Source organism: Gnatocerus cornutus, chromosome 2 (assembly GCF_029298725.1).
Source record: "Gnatocerus cornutus isolate USDA-ARS CGAHR chromosome 2, icGnaCorn1.1, whole genome shotgun sequence".
Taxonomy (NCBI): domain Eukaryota; kingdom Metazoa; phylum Arthropoda; class Insecta; order Coleoptera; family Tenebrionidae; genus Gnatocerus; species Gnatocerus cornutus.
Window position 1 is genome coordinate 2788884 of NC_142234.1, and position 17449 is coordinate 2806332.

At 35.6% G+C, this 17449-nt stretch overlaps 1 protein-coding gene across 1 annotated transcript; it reads left to right on the forward strand.

The window, feature by feature from the left end:
• Positions 1–1840: 1840 nt before the first annotated feature.
• Positions 1841–14942, forward strand: Mdr50 (Multi drug resistance 50). The gene is made up of 17 exons (XM_088029725.1): positions 1841–1959; positions 2047–2123; positions 2231–2330; positions 2381–2674; positions 2719–2819; positions 2866–3037; positions 3082–3387; positions 5825–6049; positions 7698–8462; positions 8514–8681; positions 8728–8832; positions 8881–9042; positions 9089–9531; positions 13795–13954; positions 14003–14401; positions 14451–14597; positions 14646–14942. The coding sequence occupies exons 2-17, from the start codon at positions 2056–2058 to the stop codon at positions 14841–14843; spliced, it is 3813 nt and encodes a 1270-aa protein (XP_087885851.1). The 5' UTR covers positions 1841–1959; positions 2047–2055; the 3' UTR covers positions 14844–14942.
• The last annotated feature ends 2507 nt before the right edge of the window (positions 14943–17449 follow it).

Genomic DNA, 17449 nt, shown 5'->3' on the forward strand with positions numbered 1-17449 from the left:
CATAAAAATTACTAAAATCGATTGCTTCTGGTCGATTACATTGAATTTGGCATAGTTTGGAATTAAGTCCAAATTAGTAACCTCTCTAATATTGAATGCTGTGGCGTTAAAATTACTAAAGTTACATCTAAAATAAAAAAATGCAGTTTTCGATTTACCAAAAAATAAAATTACTAAAATTAATCGCTTCTGTTTTATGACTTTGAAATTTGGTACAGTTAGGAAGTAAGTTCAAATTAGTAATCTTCCTAAATTTGATTGCTGTGGTTTTAAAATTACAAAAGTTACTCTTTTAATTGAAAAAAGTCGCAATTTTTTATTTATCCAAAACATAAAAATTATTAAAATCGATTGCTTCTGGTCGATTACATTGAAATTTGGCATAGTTTGGAATTAAGTCCAAATTAGTAACCTCTCTAATATTGAATGCTGTGGCGTTAAAATTACTAAAGTTACATCTAAAATAAAAAAATGCAGTTTTCGATTTACCAAAAAATAAAATTACTAAAATTAATCGCTTCTGTTTTATGACTTTGAAATTTGGTACAGTTAGGAAGTAAGTTCAAATTAGTAATCTTCCTAAATTTGATTGCTGTGGTTTTAAAATTACAAAAGTTACTCTTTTAATTGAAAAAAGTCGCAATTTTTTATTTATCCAAAACATAAAAATTATTAAAATCGATTGCTTCTGGTCGATTACATTGAAATTTGGCATAGTTTGGAATTAAGTCCAAATTAGTAACCTCTCTAATATTGAATGCTGTGGCGTTAAAATTACTAAAGTTACATCTAAAATAAAAAAATGCAGTTTTCGATTTACCAAAAAATAAAATTACTAAAATTAATCGCTTCTGTTTTATGACTTTGAAATTTGGTACAGTTAGGAAGTAAGTTCAAATTAGTAATCTTCCTAAATTTGATTGTTGTGGTTTTAAAATTACAAAAGTTACACTTTTAATTGAAAAAATCGCAATTTTTGATATATCCATAATATAAAAATCACTAAAATTAATTGCGAAAAATAACGAAAAAAGCGAGATCTACAGAATTCCGAGGGTACCTAGTACCTCAGATATTTGTTGCCATTTGTAGATTTTGAGCCCGGATTTGAAATGTGTGTAAAATTTAGCATACAATTTTCACCCATAACTTGAGTTTGCTCCAAAAATAAGCGAAATATCGACCAAATATCGAGACATTTTAATTCGAAAAAAAAAAAATTTTGAGCTCCGGAAATTGTAAGAACGGCTATTTGTATTTTATTTAAATTACAAGTGTAAATGAACAGTAATCAAAATAATAAAACCAATTTTAAGATATCAATAACAATACTTGTTATATTTTTATGATAGACAAGCAAAGAAAACTATGCGACATCATGATAAGGTCATAAACGAGATAACCGATGATATTCACTTTATTTTGGATGTTTTTGATATTTTCACAACTTTCTGCAATATTGAACGTTTAGAACTTTAACTTCGAATGTTTCCACCTTTGCCTTTATACTCCTAATAAATAAGAAATGAGAGAAATACAATGATAGTGCATTTATTTTCTAGTTCCAAATTCTTTTATAAAAATATTGGAGAAACGAAAATTTTTCGTGCTGTTTGTACTGCACCCCTTGTCAACCGTTTCCAAGAATATTGAAACTAAATATAAACCATTTTTCCAATCAATACTAGAAAAGTTGTCACCAAATCCATAATGTGTGAAGTCATCGATTTAATCATTAATCTAAACTCAGAAGCAGTCTGATCTGATTACAATGCTCCATGACAATGCTCAAAGTTTAATCAAAGTGATATAATCCCGTTATCAGATTAGATTGGTCGAATGTATTATATTAACCATAATGTCGATGAGAAGTCATTGTTTCATAGTCTTTAAAGTTGGAAGTTACGCGAATTTATCGATGGTGAATTGTGGTGATTTTGAAGAATTCTGAACAATTCAGTAAGTAGAACAGATTTTATGAAGAAATGGAGAAAAAAACACGGAAATTTTGAGTCCAGCGGAAAAATTATTTAAACATTTTTTTAGATTGGGACAATGGGGAAAAACAAAAAGTATTCGCTTACGTCAAACGAAACTAACACCAAAAAAAATTCTCTTGCAACGTAAGTAAAATTGATCGGAATTTGCTCACTTTAATCATCTCAATTGCTGATAAAACGATATCAGCGATCATATAAATTTGGCACGTGTTAATTAAAAGTGGTTTCAGCGAGTTTACGGAGCCTAAGAATGAAGAAAAAGATGAAAAAGATGAAAAAAAGGAGAAAGTCGAAAAAGATAAAGCACCCCCCGTCGGGCTCTTCCAATTGGTGGGTTCAATCCATGTTGGGGTTTGTCTTTCTTATTCGTATAATTTTAGTTCCGATATGCCACTGGTATGGAGGTCTTCCTTATGATAATAGGAATTCTTGCAGCTATAGGAACGGGAGTTTTACAACCCTTGAACACGCTTCTCTTTGGTACTTTAACAGGAAACATCGTCGATTTTGCAAGAGCTTTAGAATCCAAGAACCAAACTGCAATCGATATAGAAATAGATATTTTCATCGGCCACATCACGGATTTTGCTATTTACAACAGTCTAATTGGTGCCGGAATGTTTGTCTTAAGTTACATCTCCACTGTACTTTTCAATTACACGGCTCTTAAACAGGTGAGAAGTTGAGGAGTGGTAAACTTACCCCACGATTTTTGCAGATTTTCAGAATCCGATCATTGTACCTAGAAAAAGTCCTCAATCAAGACATTTCATGGTACGACCTCAACAACACTGGCGACTTCTCCAGCAGGATGTCCGAGTAAGTTACTCAATTTCCAAGTTCTGTTTTGACTTCTTCCTTCCAGCGATCTCTCTAAGCTCGAAGACGGCATTGGTGAGAAAGTCCCAATGTTCGTTAACTTCCAAGGAGTCTTCATAGCGTCGCTCATCATGGCCCTGGTCAAAGGATGGAAGCTCGCGCTTATTTGCCTGACTTCGCTGCCAGTTTCTATGATCGCCATCGGGATAATCGGAGTTGTAAGTACGAACGACTTAGTGAAAACCTCTCTAACACCCATTAGTTGTCTTCGAAAATCGCCAAAAAAGAACAAGACGCCTATGGCAGCGCCGGGTCCATCGCAGAAGAAGTGCTGACTTCAATTCGAACAGTTATAGCCTTCGGTGGACAACACAAAGAAATCGCGCGTTATGACGTCGAGTTGGAATCGGCCAAAAACAACAATATCAAGCGGCAATCCATGACTGCCACCGGTTTTGGACTGTTGTGGTTCTTCATTTATGGCAGTTACGCCCTGGCGTTTTGGTACGGTGTTAAACTGGTGTTGGATCCGGAGGAAACGTCGTACGATCCCGCCACTATGGTCACTGTAAGTTCGATTTCTAAACTCCAGCTCATTGCTATCAGCCTAAATTGTTAAAATTCTTGGGTGTAAATCCGGCTTTCAATTCTTTAGGGAGAAATTTAGGGGAAAATTGAATAACGATTTTTGAGGTTAACACGTTGTCAAGGTTTAGATCTCACATTAGTTTAGAATTAATCAAACTTCCAAAAGAGAGATTTAGGTAAGGATTAAACAAGTTTAGGCAAACTTGCGCTTCTACGCATGTCACAATTGCTCCAAGGTCAAACGCTTTCTGCCAACTGTTTTCGATAAAAGTTTCTAGGGGCTGCTGCCAATTTTACTTTTAATTAAGTGTAATAGCTCTTAGTTTATCCGGTGAGAGATTGGGAGAATTTGACAGTTGACATATAGGTTGGCAGCAAATTATGCAACAAAAAAAACACTAAATTCCTACGCGAACTGAGTTGACAGGGTTGACAGTAAGTGGGCTTGTTTTGATATTTTAAATTTCGCGCGTAAATTTAGTGACTTTTCGGTCATTCAATCTCTCACTGTACAAACTATATATTAGATTTTCCCCTAATTTTCTCCCTAGGGAATTGAAAGCCTGCTTTACATCCAAAAACTTTTCGAAAATTTACACGGGAGAGTTGACTGAGCAGAATGAGCTGCACTTTATATCCGGTGGGAGATTGGGAGATTTTGACAGTTGACATACAGGTTGGCAGCAAATTATGCAACAAAATACACTTAAAAACACTAAATTCCTAGGCGAACTGAGTTGACAGTAATTGGGCTTATTTTGTTATTTTAAATTTTGCGCGTAAATTTAGTGACGTTTCGGTCATTCAATCTCTCACTGTACAAACTATACATTCGATTTTCCCCTAATTTTCTCCCTAGGGAATTGAAAGCCTGCTTTACACCCAAATTTTTTTGAAAATTTACACAGGAGAGTCGACTCAGCAGAATGAGCTGCTTTTATATCCGATGAGAGATTGGGAGATTTTGACAGTTGGCAGCAAATTATGCTACAAAATACACTTAAAAACACTAAATTTCTACGCAAACTGAGTTGACAGGGTTGACAATAACTGGGCTTATTTTGTTATTTTAAATTTCGCGCGTAAATTTAGTGACTTTTCGGTCATTCAATCTCTCACTGTACAAACTATACATTTGATTTTCCCCTAATTTTCTCCCTAGGGAATTGAAAGCCTGCTTTACATCCAAAAACTTTTCGAAAATTTACACGGGAGAGTTGACTGAGCAGAATGAGCTGCACTTTATATCCGGTGGGAGATTGGGAGATTTTGACAGTTGACATACAGGTTGGCAGCAAATTATGCAACAAAATACACTTAAAAACACTAAATTCCTAGGCGAACTGAGTTGACAGTAATTGGGCTTATTTTGTTATTTTAAATTTTGCGCGTAAATTTAGTGACGTTTCGGTCATTCAATCTCTCACTGTACAAACTATACATTCGATTTTCCCCTAATTTTCTCCCTAGGGAATTGAAAGCCTGCTTTACACCCAAATTTTTTTGAAAATTTACACAGGAGAGTCGACTCAGCAGAATGAGCTGCTTTTATATCCGATGAGAGATTGGGAGATTTTGACAGTTGGCAGCAAATTATGCTACAAAATACACTTAAAAACACTAAATTTCTACGCAAACTGAGTTGACAGGGTTGACAATAACTGGGCTTATTTTGTTATTTTAAATTTCGCGCGTAAATTTAGTGACTTTTCGGTCATTCAATCTCTCACTGTACAAACTATACATTTGATTTTCCCCTAATTTTCTCCCTAGGGAATTGAAAGCCTGCTTTACATCCAAAAACTTTTCGAAAATTTACACGGGAGAGTCGACTGAGCAGAATGAGCTGCACTTTATATCCGGTGGGAGATTGGGAGATTTTGACAGTTGACATATAGGTTGGCAGCAAATTATGCTACAAAATACACTTAAAAACACGAAATTCCCACGCGAACTGAGTTGACACGGTCGACAATAAGTGAGCTTATTTTGTTATTTTAAATTTCGCGCGTAAATTTAGTGACTTTTCGGTCATTCAATCTCTCACTGTCCAAACTATAGTAAAGTCCGTTTTTTTTTTAAAACCACCAACACCGCAATCTTTCCGCTGCATTACAACCGGCAACATTGCCTAGGGAGATTTTTGGTGAGAAAATAACTGTCAAATTTTTGACATTTCTGAAAATTACGCGCTGTTTCCGTTAAAAACGTTTCTTTTATACCCTGTTGAAAGGCAAATCAAAGGATTTAATAGTGAAAAGACTCGGCACAGCCTGAAAGGCCGTTTTGTGTGATCAAATTGTCAATTAGGCAGCTAACCTATTTGATTTTATCACCAAAAAGTCACCATCGACGACGTTGCCGGTTGTAAAGTGGTGGTTTTTAAAACAAAAAATTCACTAACCGGCGATTTTCAGGTGTTTTTCAGTGTGATGACTGGAAGCATGAATTTTGGAATTTCGTCGCCTTATATTGAAGCTTTCAGTGTGGCGAGGGCTGCAGCTGCTAAAGTGTTTCAAGTTATTGATAATGTCCCCATTATCAACCTGTCGAAGGGAAAAGGGGATAAAATTGGGGATATCAAAGGGAACATTTGGTTTAAAGATGTCGAGTTTTATTATCCTTCGAGGAAAGACGTTCCGGTGAGTAAAAATTATAAAGATTTATAAAAAAATGATCTGTGAATCATAAAGTTTTATCAATTTATTTGGAGTTACAGACAAATTCATTTGTAGGACAGTAACAATGATAAATTTTCGTTGACGTGTTATTTCAGATAAGTACGAGATAATTTGAAGATAATTCTAAATTATTGCAGTATGACTAAGAGTTATCATTTTAAGTCCTATTATTTCTAATATAACTAGACTTCTCTCGGTTATGGATTTTTTTAATTACCTTCTGGTTTATTGTTAGTAGAAAAATTCTAAAATTTGTTTTTGCTCTACATTTTCTAAAAATTCCAAAATTTTTCTTTTTTTGACTAACAATTTTGCAATTTAGTACCTAATAAGCAACTACAAATTACTAATTAACATAATGTGGCGTTAAAGTTAACAGATTACAATTTTTAACATTTTTTTTCAAACGGTTTTGGTTTATTCTAAAAACAAAAAAAAATGTTTTTTCAAATCTATGTATAATTTTGAAATTTAGAACAGTTTAAAAGCAAATTTAAATTGATAACCTCGCAAAATTTGATTGCTGTGGCATTAAAATTAACAGAGTTACACGTTTAATAAAAAAAAATGTTTTCAATTTACCTAACATAAAAGTAAAAATTACTAAAATCTAAGGTTTTACTCTAAGATTTTGAAATTTGGCACAGTTTGGAATTAAGTCCAAATTAGTAACCTCTCTAATATTGAATGCTGTGGCGTTAAAATTACTAGAGTTACATCTAAAATAAAAAAATTGCAGTTTTCGATTTACCAAAAAATAAAAATTAGTAAAATCAATCGCTTCCGTTCTATGACTATGAAATTTGGTACAGTTAGGAAGTAAGTTCAAATTAGTAATCTTCCCAAACTTGATTGCTGTAGTTTTAAAATTACTAAAGTTACACTTTTAATTAAAAAAAATCGCAATTTTTGATTTATCCAGAACATAAAAATTACTAAAATTAATTGCTTCTGTTCGATTACATTGAAATTTGGCATAGTTTGGAATTAAGTCCAAATTAATAACCTCTCTAAAATTGAATGCTGTGGCGTTAAAATTACTAGAGTTACATTTGAAATAAAAAAATTGCAGTTTTCGATCTACCAAAAATAAAAATTACTAAAACCAATCGCTTCTGTTCTATGACTTTGAAATTTGGTACAGTTAGGAAGTAAGTTCAAATTAGTAATCTTTCTAAATTTGATTGCTATGGTTTTAAAATTACAAAAGTTACTCTTTTAATTGAAAAAAGTCGCAATTTTTTATTTATCCAGAACATAAAAATTACTAAAATCGATTGCTTCTGGTCGATTACATAGAAATTTGGCATAGTTTGGAATTAAGTCCAAATTAGTAACCTCTCCAATATTGAATGCTAGGGCGCCAGCGTTAAAATTAATTACCAGAGTTAAAGCTGTAACAAAGAAAACGCCAGTTTTTGGTTTATACAAAAAATAAAAATTACTAAAACCGAACGCTTTTGTATTATGATTTTGAAATTTGTCATAGTTGGGAACTAACAATAAGTTCAAATTAGTAACCTTTTCAAATTTGATTGCTGTGGCGTTAAAATTACCAGATTTACTAAAAAAAAATTTTCCTTCAAAAACTTTTTTTAACAATCCCCAGATTCTGCAAGGTCTGACGCTAGAAATAAAAGCCGGCGACACTGTCGCCCTCGTCGGCAGTTCCGGCTGCGGCAAATCAACCTGCATTCAACTAATCCAACGTTTCTACGACCCAATCTCTGGCGACGTCTCCCTCGACGGAAAAAATCTAAAAGATCTCGACCTCACCTGGCTGCGCCAAAACATCGGCGTCGTCGGCCAAGAGCCCGTCCTCTTCGCCACAACAATAGCCGAAAACATCAGATACGGCAACCGTGACGCCACTGACAAAGAAATAGAAGCAGCAGCCATAAAGGCCAACGCGCATGAATTCATCAAAAAGCTTCCTGCCGGTTATGGCACTCTTGTTGGCGAAAGAGGCGCGCAATTATCCGGCGGTCAGAAACAGAGAATTGCTATAGCGAGAGCTTTGGTGAGGAACCCCGCGATTCTTCTGTTAGATGAAGCAACTTCAGCTTTGGATACTAACAGTGAAGCGAAAGTGCAAGCGGCTTTGGATGCAGCCAGTCAAGATCGCACGACGATCATTGTGGCGCATCGGCTGTCGACTATCAGGCATGCCAACAAAATTGTTGTTATTTCTAAGGGTAAAGCAGTGGAGCAAGGAACTCATCATGAGTTGATGAATCTGAAAGGTGAATACTATAAGTTGGTTACCACGCAAGTCCACGCTGCTGCAGATGCGGAAAACGCTGCTCACGACGAAGATAAGAAGTTGGTGGAGGTCGAGTACCTTCGAAAGGAGTCCGTGATTGATGAGGAACAAGTGAGTCTTTAAATTGACGATTAACTAATGATAATCAATTCAATTAATTAGGTGACTGAGGAAGAAGCATTCGAGGAAGAAAAACGAAAAGTCTCTATGTTGTCTATCGTAAAAATGAACAACCCCGAATGGGTGTACACTCTTGTAGGGTGCATATCTTCCGGAATCATGGGATGTTCAATGCCAATGTTCGCGGTCATTTTCGGTGATATCATGGGCGTAAGTACCCATCAATCTCAAAAAAATTCTTGCAATTTTACTCTAGGTGATATCCGGTACTGATGCCGACTACGTTCAAAGCCAAACTAACAAATACTGCATTTACTTCGTCATTGCTGGGGTTGTTTCCGGAATAGCCACCTTCTTACAAGTGAGATGACTTTCGAATTATTTTCCTCTTCATGATCCTTTCTTCCAGATCTTCATGTTCAGTATAGCCGGTGAGAAACTCACTTGCAGACTTCGAGGCACAATGTTCAAAACCATGTTGAAACAAGAGATGGGCTGGTACGACCGCAAAGAGAACGGCGTTGGCGCTCTCTGCGCGCGCCTCTCCGGCGAAGCTGCGCACGTCCAAGGGGTACGACTTTCCATTTTGTTAAATTTATTTCACCGGTTTTTTTCAGGCAACTGGTCAAAGAATCGGTACGATTTTGCAGTCAATAGCCACCTTGGGGCTCTCCATAGGACTCTCCATGTACTACCAATGGAAACTCGGGCTTGTCGCTTTAGCTTTCGCTCCTCTTATCCTCATCGCTATCTTCTTCCAACACAGATTGATGACTGTAGAGAACGATACTCATCACAACTCGTTGCAACAGTCCACAAAGCTTGCTGTGGAAGCTGTTGGTAACGTGCGCACTGTTGTTTCTCTAGGACGTGAAGAAACTTTCCATACGCTCTATATTGAACTGTTAGTTGACCACCACAAGAGGTCTCTAAGGAATAACCACGTCCGAGCTCTTGTTTTGGGGTTGGCTAGAAGTCTGATGTTCTTCGCCTATTCAGCTTGCATGTACTATGGAGGATTTCTCATTAGAGATGGGTTGGCGTATTCAGATGTCTTCAAGTAAGTTTATTCCGAGCACAGAACTTGAAATTGCTCTACAATTTAACAATTAATAGGTCCATTATATGTCTAATTTATCCGGTGAGAGATTGGGAGATTTTGACAGTTGACATATAGATTGGCAGCAAATTATGCTACAAAATACACTTAAAAACACTAAATTCCTACGCGAACTGAGTTGACAAAGTTGACAGTAAATGGGCTTATTTTGTTATTTTAAATTTCGCGCGTAAATTTAGTGACTTCGGTCATTCAATTTCTCACTGTACAAACTATCCATTCAATTTTCCCTAAATTTTCTCCCTAAGGAATTGAAAGCCTGCTTTACACCCAAAAATTTTCGAAAATTTAGACGGGAGAGTCGACTGGGCAGAATGAGCTGCACTTTATTTATATCCGGTGAAAGATTGGGAGATTTTGACAGTTGACATATAGGTTGGCAGCAAATTATGCAACAAAATACACTTAAAAACACTAAATTCCTACGCGAACTGATTTGACAGGGTTGACAGTAAGTGGGCTTATTTTGTTATTAAATTTCGCGCGTAAATTTAGTGACTTTTCGGTCATTCAATCTCTCACTGTACAAACTATACATTCAATTTTCCCCAAATTTTCTCCCTAAGGAATTGAAAGCCTGATTTAACCCAAGAATTTTCGAAAATTTACACAGGAGAGTCGACTGAGCAGAATGAGCTGCACTTTATATCCGGTGGGAGATTGGGAGATTTTGACAGTTGAAATATAGGTTGGCAGCTAATTATGCTACAAAATACACTTAAAAACACTAAATCCCTACGCGAATTGAGTTGACAGGGTTGAGAGTAAGTGGGCTTATTTTGTTGTTTTAGATTTCGCGCGTAAATTTAGTGACTTTTCGGTCATTCAATCTCTCACTGTACAAACTATACATTCGATTTTCCCCTAATTTTGTCCCTAGGGAATTAAAAGCCTGCTTTACACCCAAAAATTTTCGAAAATTTACACAGGAGAGTCGACTGAGCAGAATGAGCTGCACTTTATATCCGGTGAAAGATTGGGAGATTTTGACAGTTGACATATAGGTTGGCAGCAAATTATGCAACAAAATACACTTAAAAACACTAAATTCCTACTCGAACTGATTTGACAGGGTTGACAGTAAGTGGGCTTATTTTGTTATTAAATTTCGCGCGTAAATTTAGTGACTTTTCGGTCATTCAATCTCTCACTGTACAAACTATACATTCAATTTTCCCCAAATTTTCTCCCTAAGGAATTGAAAGCCTGATTTAACCCAAGAATTTTCGAAAATTTACACAGGAGAGTCGACTGAGCAGAATGAGCTGCACTTTGTATTCGGTGAGATTGGGAGATTTTGACAGTTGACATATAGGTTGGCAGCTAATTATGCTACAAAATACACTTAAAAACACTAAATTCCTACGCGAACTGAGTTGACAAAGTTGACAGTAAGTGGGCTTATTTTGTTATTTTAAATTTCGCGCGTAAATTTAGTGACTTCGGTCATTCAATTTCTCACTGTACAAACTATACATTCAATTTTCCCCAAATTTTCTCCCTAGGGAATTGAAAGCCTGCTTTACACCCAAAAATTTTCGAAAATTTACACAGGAGAGTCGACTGAGCAGAATGAGCTGCACTTTATATCCGGTGAAAGATTGGGAGATTTTGACAGTTGACATATAGGTTGGCAGCAAATTATGCAACAAAATACACTTAAAAACACTAAATTCCTACTCGAACTGATTTGACAGGGTTGACAGTAAGTGGGCTTATTTTGTTATTAAATTTCGCGCGTAAATTTAGTGACTTTTCGGTCATTCAATCTCTCACTGTACAAACTATACATTCAATTTTCCCCAAATTTTCTCCCTAAGGAATTGAAAGCCTGATTTAACCCAAGAATTTTCGAAAATTTACACAGGAGAGTCGACTGAGCAGAATGAGCTGCACTTTGTATTCGGTGAGATTGGGAGATTTTGACAGTTGACATATAGGTTGGCAGCTAATTATGCTACAAAATACACTTAAAAACACTAAATTCCTACGCGAACTGAGTTGACAAAGTTGACAGTAAGTGGGCTTATTTTGTTATTTTAAATTTCGCGCGTAAATTTAGTGACTTCGGTCATTCAATTTCTCACTGTACAAACTATACATTCAATTTTCCCCAAATTTTCTCCCTAAGGAATTGAAAGCCTGCTTTACACCCAAAAATTTTCGAAAATTTACACAGGAGAGTCGACTGAGCAGAATGAGCTGCACTTTATATCCGGTGGGAGATTGGGAGATTTTGACAGTTGAAATATAGGTTGGCAGCTAATTATGCTACAAAATACACTTAAAAACACTAAATCCCTATGCGAATTGAATTGACAGGGTTGAGAGTAAGTGGGCTTATTTTGTTGTTTTAGATTTCGCGCGTAAATTTAGTGACTTTTCGGTCATTCAATCTCTCACTGTACAAACTATACATTCGATTTCCCCCTAATTTTGTCCCTAGGGAATTAAAAGCCTGCTTTACACCCAAAAATTTTCGAAAATTTACACAGGAGAGTCAACTGAGCAGGATGAGCTGCACCTTATATCCGGTGGGAGATTGGGAGATTTTGACAGTTGATAGTTGGCAGCAAATTATGCTACAAAATACACTTAAAAACACTAAATTCCTACGCGAATTAAGTTGACAGGGTTGACAGTAAGTGGGCTTATTTTGTTATTTTAAATTTCGCGCGTAAATTTATTGACTTTTCAGTCATTCAGTCTCTCGCTGTGTAAACTATACATTCGATTTTCCCCTAATTTTCTCCCTAAGGACTTGAAAGCCTGCTTTACACCCAAAAATTTTCGAAAATTTAGACAGATAAGTCGACTGGGCAGAATGAGCTGCACTTTATATCCGGTGGAAGATTGGGAGATTGGGAGATTTTGACAGTTGACATATAGATTGGCAGCAAATTATGCTACAAAATACACTTAAAAACACTAAATTTCTACGCGAATTGGGTTGACAGGGTTGACAGTAAGTGGGCTTATTTTGTTATTTTAAATTTCGCGCGTAAATTTAGTGACTTTTCGGTCATTCAATCTCTCACTGTACAAATTATAGTAGAGAACTCAAAGTAGGAAATTTTGTTTTTAAAGAGTTGGCAGAACTAATTAGTCTGGCTGTCACCTGTTTCCTGTCAAGTTCATGGTCAATTTCACCATTTATTCATTGAACAAAAAATGTATCAATATAAAGTCCATTTGAATAAATTTAGCCGCTAGCTCTAACTCAGTACGCTATGGACCAAAATTGTCAGACTGACAGATTCAAGTGGCAAAAAATAGTAGTTAAACTTGGGCAGACCTGGGTGAAATGTATTCGTCAAAAATTATTATTGGTTTATTGTCTTTGCGTTAGAAATAACTATCATTTGTTGAAGAATTAAGTGATTTTAGGCAAAGGAAAAGCGAATTTCCTAAAATCCAAAAATTTCCAATGCATCGAACTTTTTAGAACCACTCGAATCTGTCAAAGTGACAATTTCGCTTCACAGAGTACTGCGTTAGACCTAGCGGCCAAATTTATTCAAATGGACTTTAATTGAATTGTCCTTTGCGGCCAACAACATGTACCTAAATATAGTAGATGTGAATGCAGGTTGTGAGGTTACGTTCCTCAATAAATGTCAAATTTTAAATTGAATTTGAAAATCAAGTGGCAAGTCGTGGTTACAAAACCATTACCAATCGTGTAACACTAAAACTCTTATAATTGGAAAATTTAAATTCTTTATTAAAAAAAGGGTACAAATTCGAAAAAATGGTAGAATTTGTGCCCTTTTTTTAATAAAGAATTTAAATTTTCCAATTATAAGAGTTTTATAATGGCATTGGTGCACCAAATTGGCCATTATAAAACACGTCCTTTAATAAAGTCCAGCTCATTGCTATCAGTCCACTCTCCTGTGTAAATTTTCGAAAATTCTTGGGTGTAAATCAGGCTTTCAATTCTTTGGGGAGAAAATTAGGGGAAAATTGAATGTGGCGATTTTTGAGGTTAACACGTTGTCAAAGTTGATTGTATTAATCAATAATTAATTAAAGATTTGTTGCAAAAGAAAGGTTTCAATAGAAGTGTCGATTAGCTTCTACGCATCCACTGTTGCGTCAAGGTCAAACGCTTTTGCTGCCAATTGTTACTAATAAAAATCGCTAGGACTGTGGCCAACTTAACTTTTTAATGACTGGACTGATTTATTTATTCTATTCCAGAGTGTCGCAGTCGCTTATCATGGGAACAGTTTCAATAGCCAACGCATTGGCCTTCTCACCAAATATGCAGAAAGGAATCAACGCCGCCACCAGAATCATACGACTAATCAAACGAGTGCCTGCTGTCAGAGACGAACCAAACGCCAAAGACCAAGAATGGGTAAGACAACAGGAGTAAAACGAGCAAACTCTTACCGATCTGTTTCAGTCAAATGGTACCATAGAATACAATCAAATCTACTTCGCCTACCCAACTCGGCCAAACATCACAGTCCTCAAAGGTCTAAACCTGTCAATCTCCAAAGGCAAAACCATTGCCCTCGTTGGACCAAGTGGGTGCGGAAAATCCACAATCATTCAACTTATAGAAAGGTTCTACGACCCTGCTGAGGGCACCTTAGTGGTCGATAACGAGGACATTAGAAACATTAAATTGGAATCGCATCGATCGCATTTGGGCATCGTGTCACAAGAGCCGAACCTCTTTGATAAAACAATTGGAGATAACATTGCGTATGGTGATAACTCACGTCATGTAGACCGAGAAGAAGTTATAGAAGCAGCGAAGAATGCAAATATTCACACGTTTATTTCTTCTCTTCCTTTGGTGAGTCTTTCATGGTAGAAAAAAATGTGTACTGACTATTCCGTGTTAGGGTTACGACACTAGGCTTGGAGAAAAAGGAACACAGCTTTCAGGGGGTCAAAAACAACGAGTGGCCATCGCTAGAGCTCTGGTTAGAAACCCAAAACTACTTCTTTTAGATGAGGCAACTTCGGCTTTGGATACAGAGAGTGAAAAGGTACGTTATTTTTATAGAATTATTTGTTGTAACCACTGAGATTTTCAGGTTGTGCAAGAGGCTTTAGACAACGCAAAGAAAGGCAGGACATGTATCACGATAGCTCACCGTTTGACGACAATTCAGGACGCTGATGTCATTTGTGTGATTGACAAAGGAGTTGTTTCAGAAATGGGGACACATTCGGAACTTTTGGCTCAAAACGGACTGTACCACAAGTTGCACTCTTTGCAAAACAAGAATTAGGAAATTTAAGAGATTTTGTGAATTGACAAAGATGTACAAATGTATTTATTTTTTATGTGGGTTTGTGTAATGAGTAAATAAACTTATTTTTATATGCGAGATTATTATTATTCATTGCATTAAGGTAGGTGCCCAGATTTGATAAAGATTTTAAAATAATTAAACAAATCTGGCATTATTTTATTGCATAACAAAAAATGTAAAAATAAAATGCGTTTCATTACTTACAAGAGTGTTAGACATTGGGGCTTGTTTCAGTTTACGATAGACTTTTAGTTTTTCTTCCTCGAATACTTAAAGTCCGTTTTTTTTTAAAAACCACCAACACCGCACTTTACCCACCACTTTACAACTGGCAACGTCGTCTGGTAACTTTTTAGTGATAAAATCAAATAGATTAGTTGCCTAATTGACAATTTGATTACACAAAACGGCCTTTCAGGCTGTGCCGAGTCTTTTCACTATTTAATTCTTTGATTTGCCATCCAACGGGATTTAACGGAAACTGTGTAATTTTCAGAAATGTCAAAAATTTGACATTTATTTTCTCACCAAAAATCTCCCTAGGCAACGTTGCCGGTTGTAATGTAGGGGAACATTGCGGTGTTGGTGGTTTAAAAAAAAACGGACTTTACTCTTCATTGATTTAATCAATTGAATTAATTATAATTAGTTAATTGTGAAACGAAGACTTAATGACCGTTTTATTTTTTTAAACCACCAACACCGCAATCTTCCTCTGCATTACAACCGGCAACGTTGCCTAGGGAGATTTTTGGTAAGAAAATAGTTGTCAAATTTTTGACATTTCTGAAAATTAGACAGTGTTTCCGTTAAAAACGTTTCTTTTACAGCCTGTTGGATTGCAAATCAAATGATTTAATAGTGAAAAGACTCGGCTCAGCCTGAAAGGCTGTTTTGTGTAATCAAATTGTCAATTAGGCAACTAACCTATTTGATTTTATCACCAAAAAGTCACCATCGACGACGTTGCCGGTTGTAAAGTGCTGGGAGAGTGCGGTGTTGGAGGTTTTTTTTTTAAAAAAAACGGACTTTACTTTTTCCTCATCAGTCACAGACTTCATTTTTTTTGTAAGTACCTAAATATTTTCTATTAACTTCTTAATATCGTCCTGACCGCAGCGTGGCCTAGTGTCACATATCGTGTGATCAATATTGTTCGTAATCGAGTCAGCCTTGCAAAATTATTTGTCGATATGTCTTTGCTAGATTCGTACTGACAGCTGTCAAATGGTTGTCAACTGACTGCAATGCCAAAAGTGGGCAAATAGCGAATCAACTTTGAATTCTGTGTCTAACACTTTCCAGAATTTCTTTTGATCCTTTTTGCCGCTAGATTTATTTATTTTCACAGTTTTGGTTGCCAAAGTTCAATGTCAGATCGCTAGTATGAATTGTCGATAGACATACGAATTAATTTTCATGGATGACTCGATTACAAACAATAATGATCACACCATATTTCGAACGGGAAATTTGAAATACTACATTTTTTAATTCAATTTTATTTACGCTCTAATAACATGTAATTCTAAAAAGAATTCTCTTGAGCACAATTTGTCATTAATCAAATTGAATTTGAAGGTTCGAGAGAGCAAAAAAACATCCCATGTTATTTTCCTGTGTTCAAGAATTCGTGGAACACCCTGTATTTGTAGTGGATTTATGCCAATTTTGTTTAATAGATAACAGAGGGTCACCCCAAATTCATCTTTAACGTTATACAAGGTGTTTATAAATGATTCTAGCATCAAGGGTGGCTCTGAAATTCCTGTCGTGCACTATTTTGCCGCTTTGTTTTCATAGTGAATAAAACTAACAGGAAAATTATTTATAATGTTACTTAGTTCAATGACGTTTTAGTTACGGTTTTGTGTCCAAGTTTTCGACTTCCACGTTTCAAACCACAACTAGAACAGTTTTCTTCTCAAAACTTACTTTACTTCATGTTTGAGGTTAACTGCAAATGTCAATTGAAAAATGTAAACCCGCATTTATAATGAGCGGCAAATTTCTGACATATTATAGCCACCCTTGATGCTAAAAACATTTATAAACACCTTGAAGATAAAATTTTAAAAATTTGCATAGTTGACAAAGCTCTAGAAGCTGACGCTAAAATTTGTTTTTTATTACCGATAATTTTGGCGTCGCGATGCTTAAAAAATATAATTATTGGTTACTTGTAAGTATTTGTAAAACCAATCACTAATTTATTTTTTTTTAATGTAAATGTGATAAAAATATCTCAGTTGTCATTTTAAATTTTATGCAAATTGTGTTTAAAAATTAAAGAAAATATGCTAAAAAAAATTTTTGATTGATTGAGAAGCTTGATCAACCATAAGCGTATGCAAAATTGTGAGTTTTATCATGTAATTAGACGATTTTGAGTGTGACCATAAGTGTTGCCAGACCCTGTAGAATGAAAAACTGAAAGTTATAATAAAAAACCTCCTAATCTACACAGAAAATGATAAAAACTTGTTTATTCGTGGGATTTTATCGTTTGTTGGTCGTAGAAAAAGTATAGTCTGCTACTTCTCATGAGCAACTTTTCAAATTCTCAGTAAAACAAAGCACTA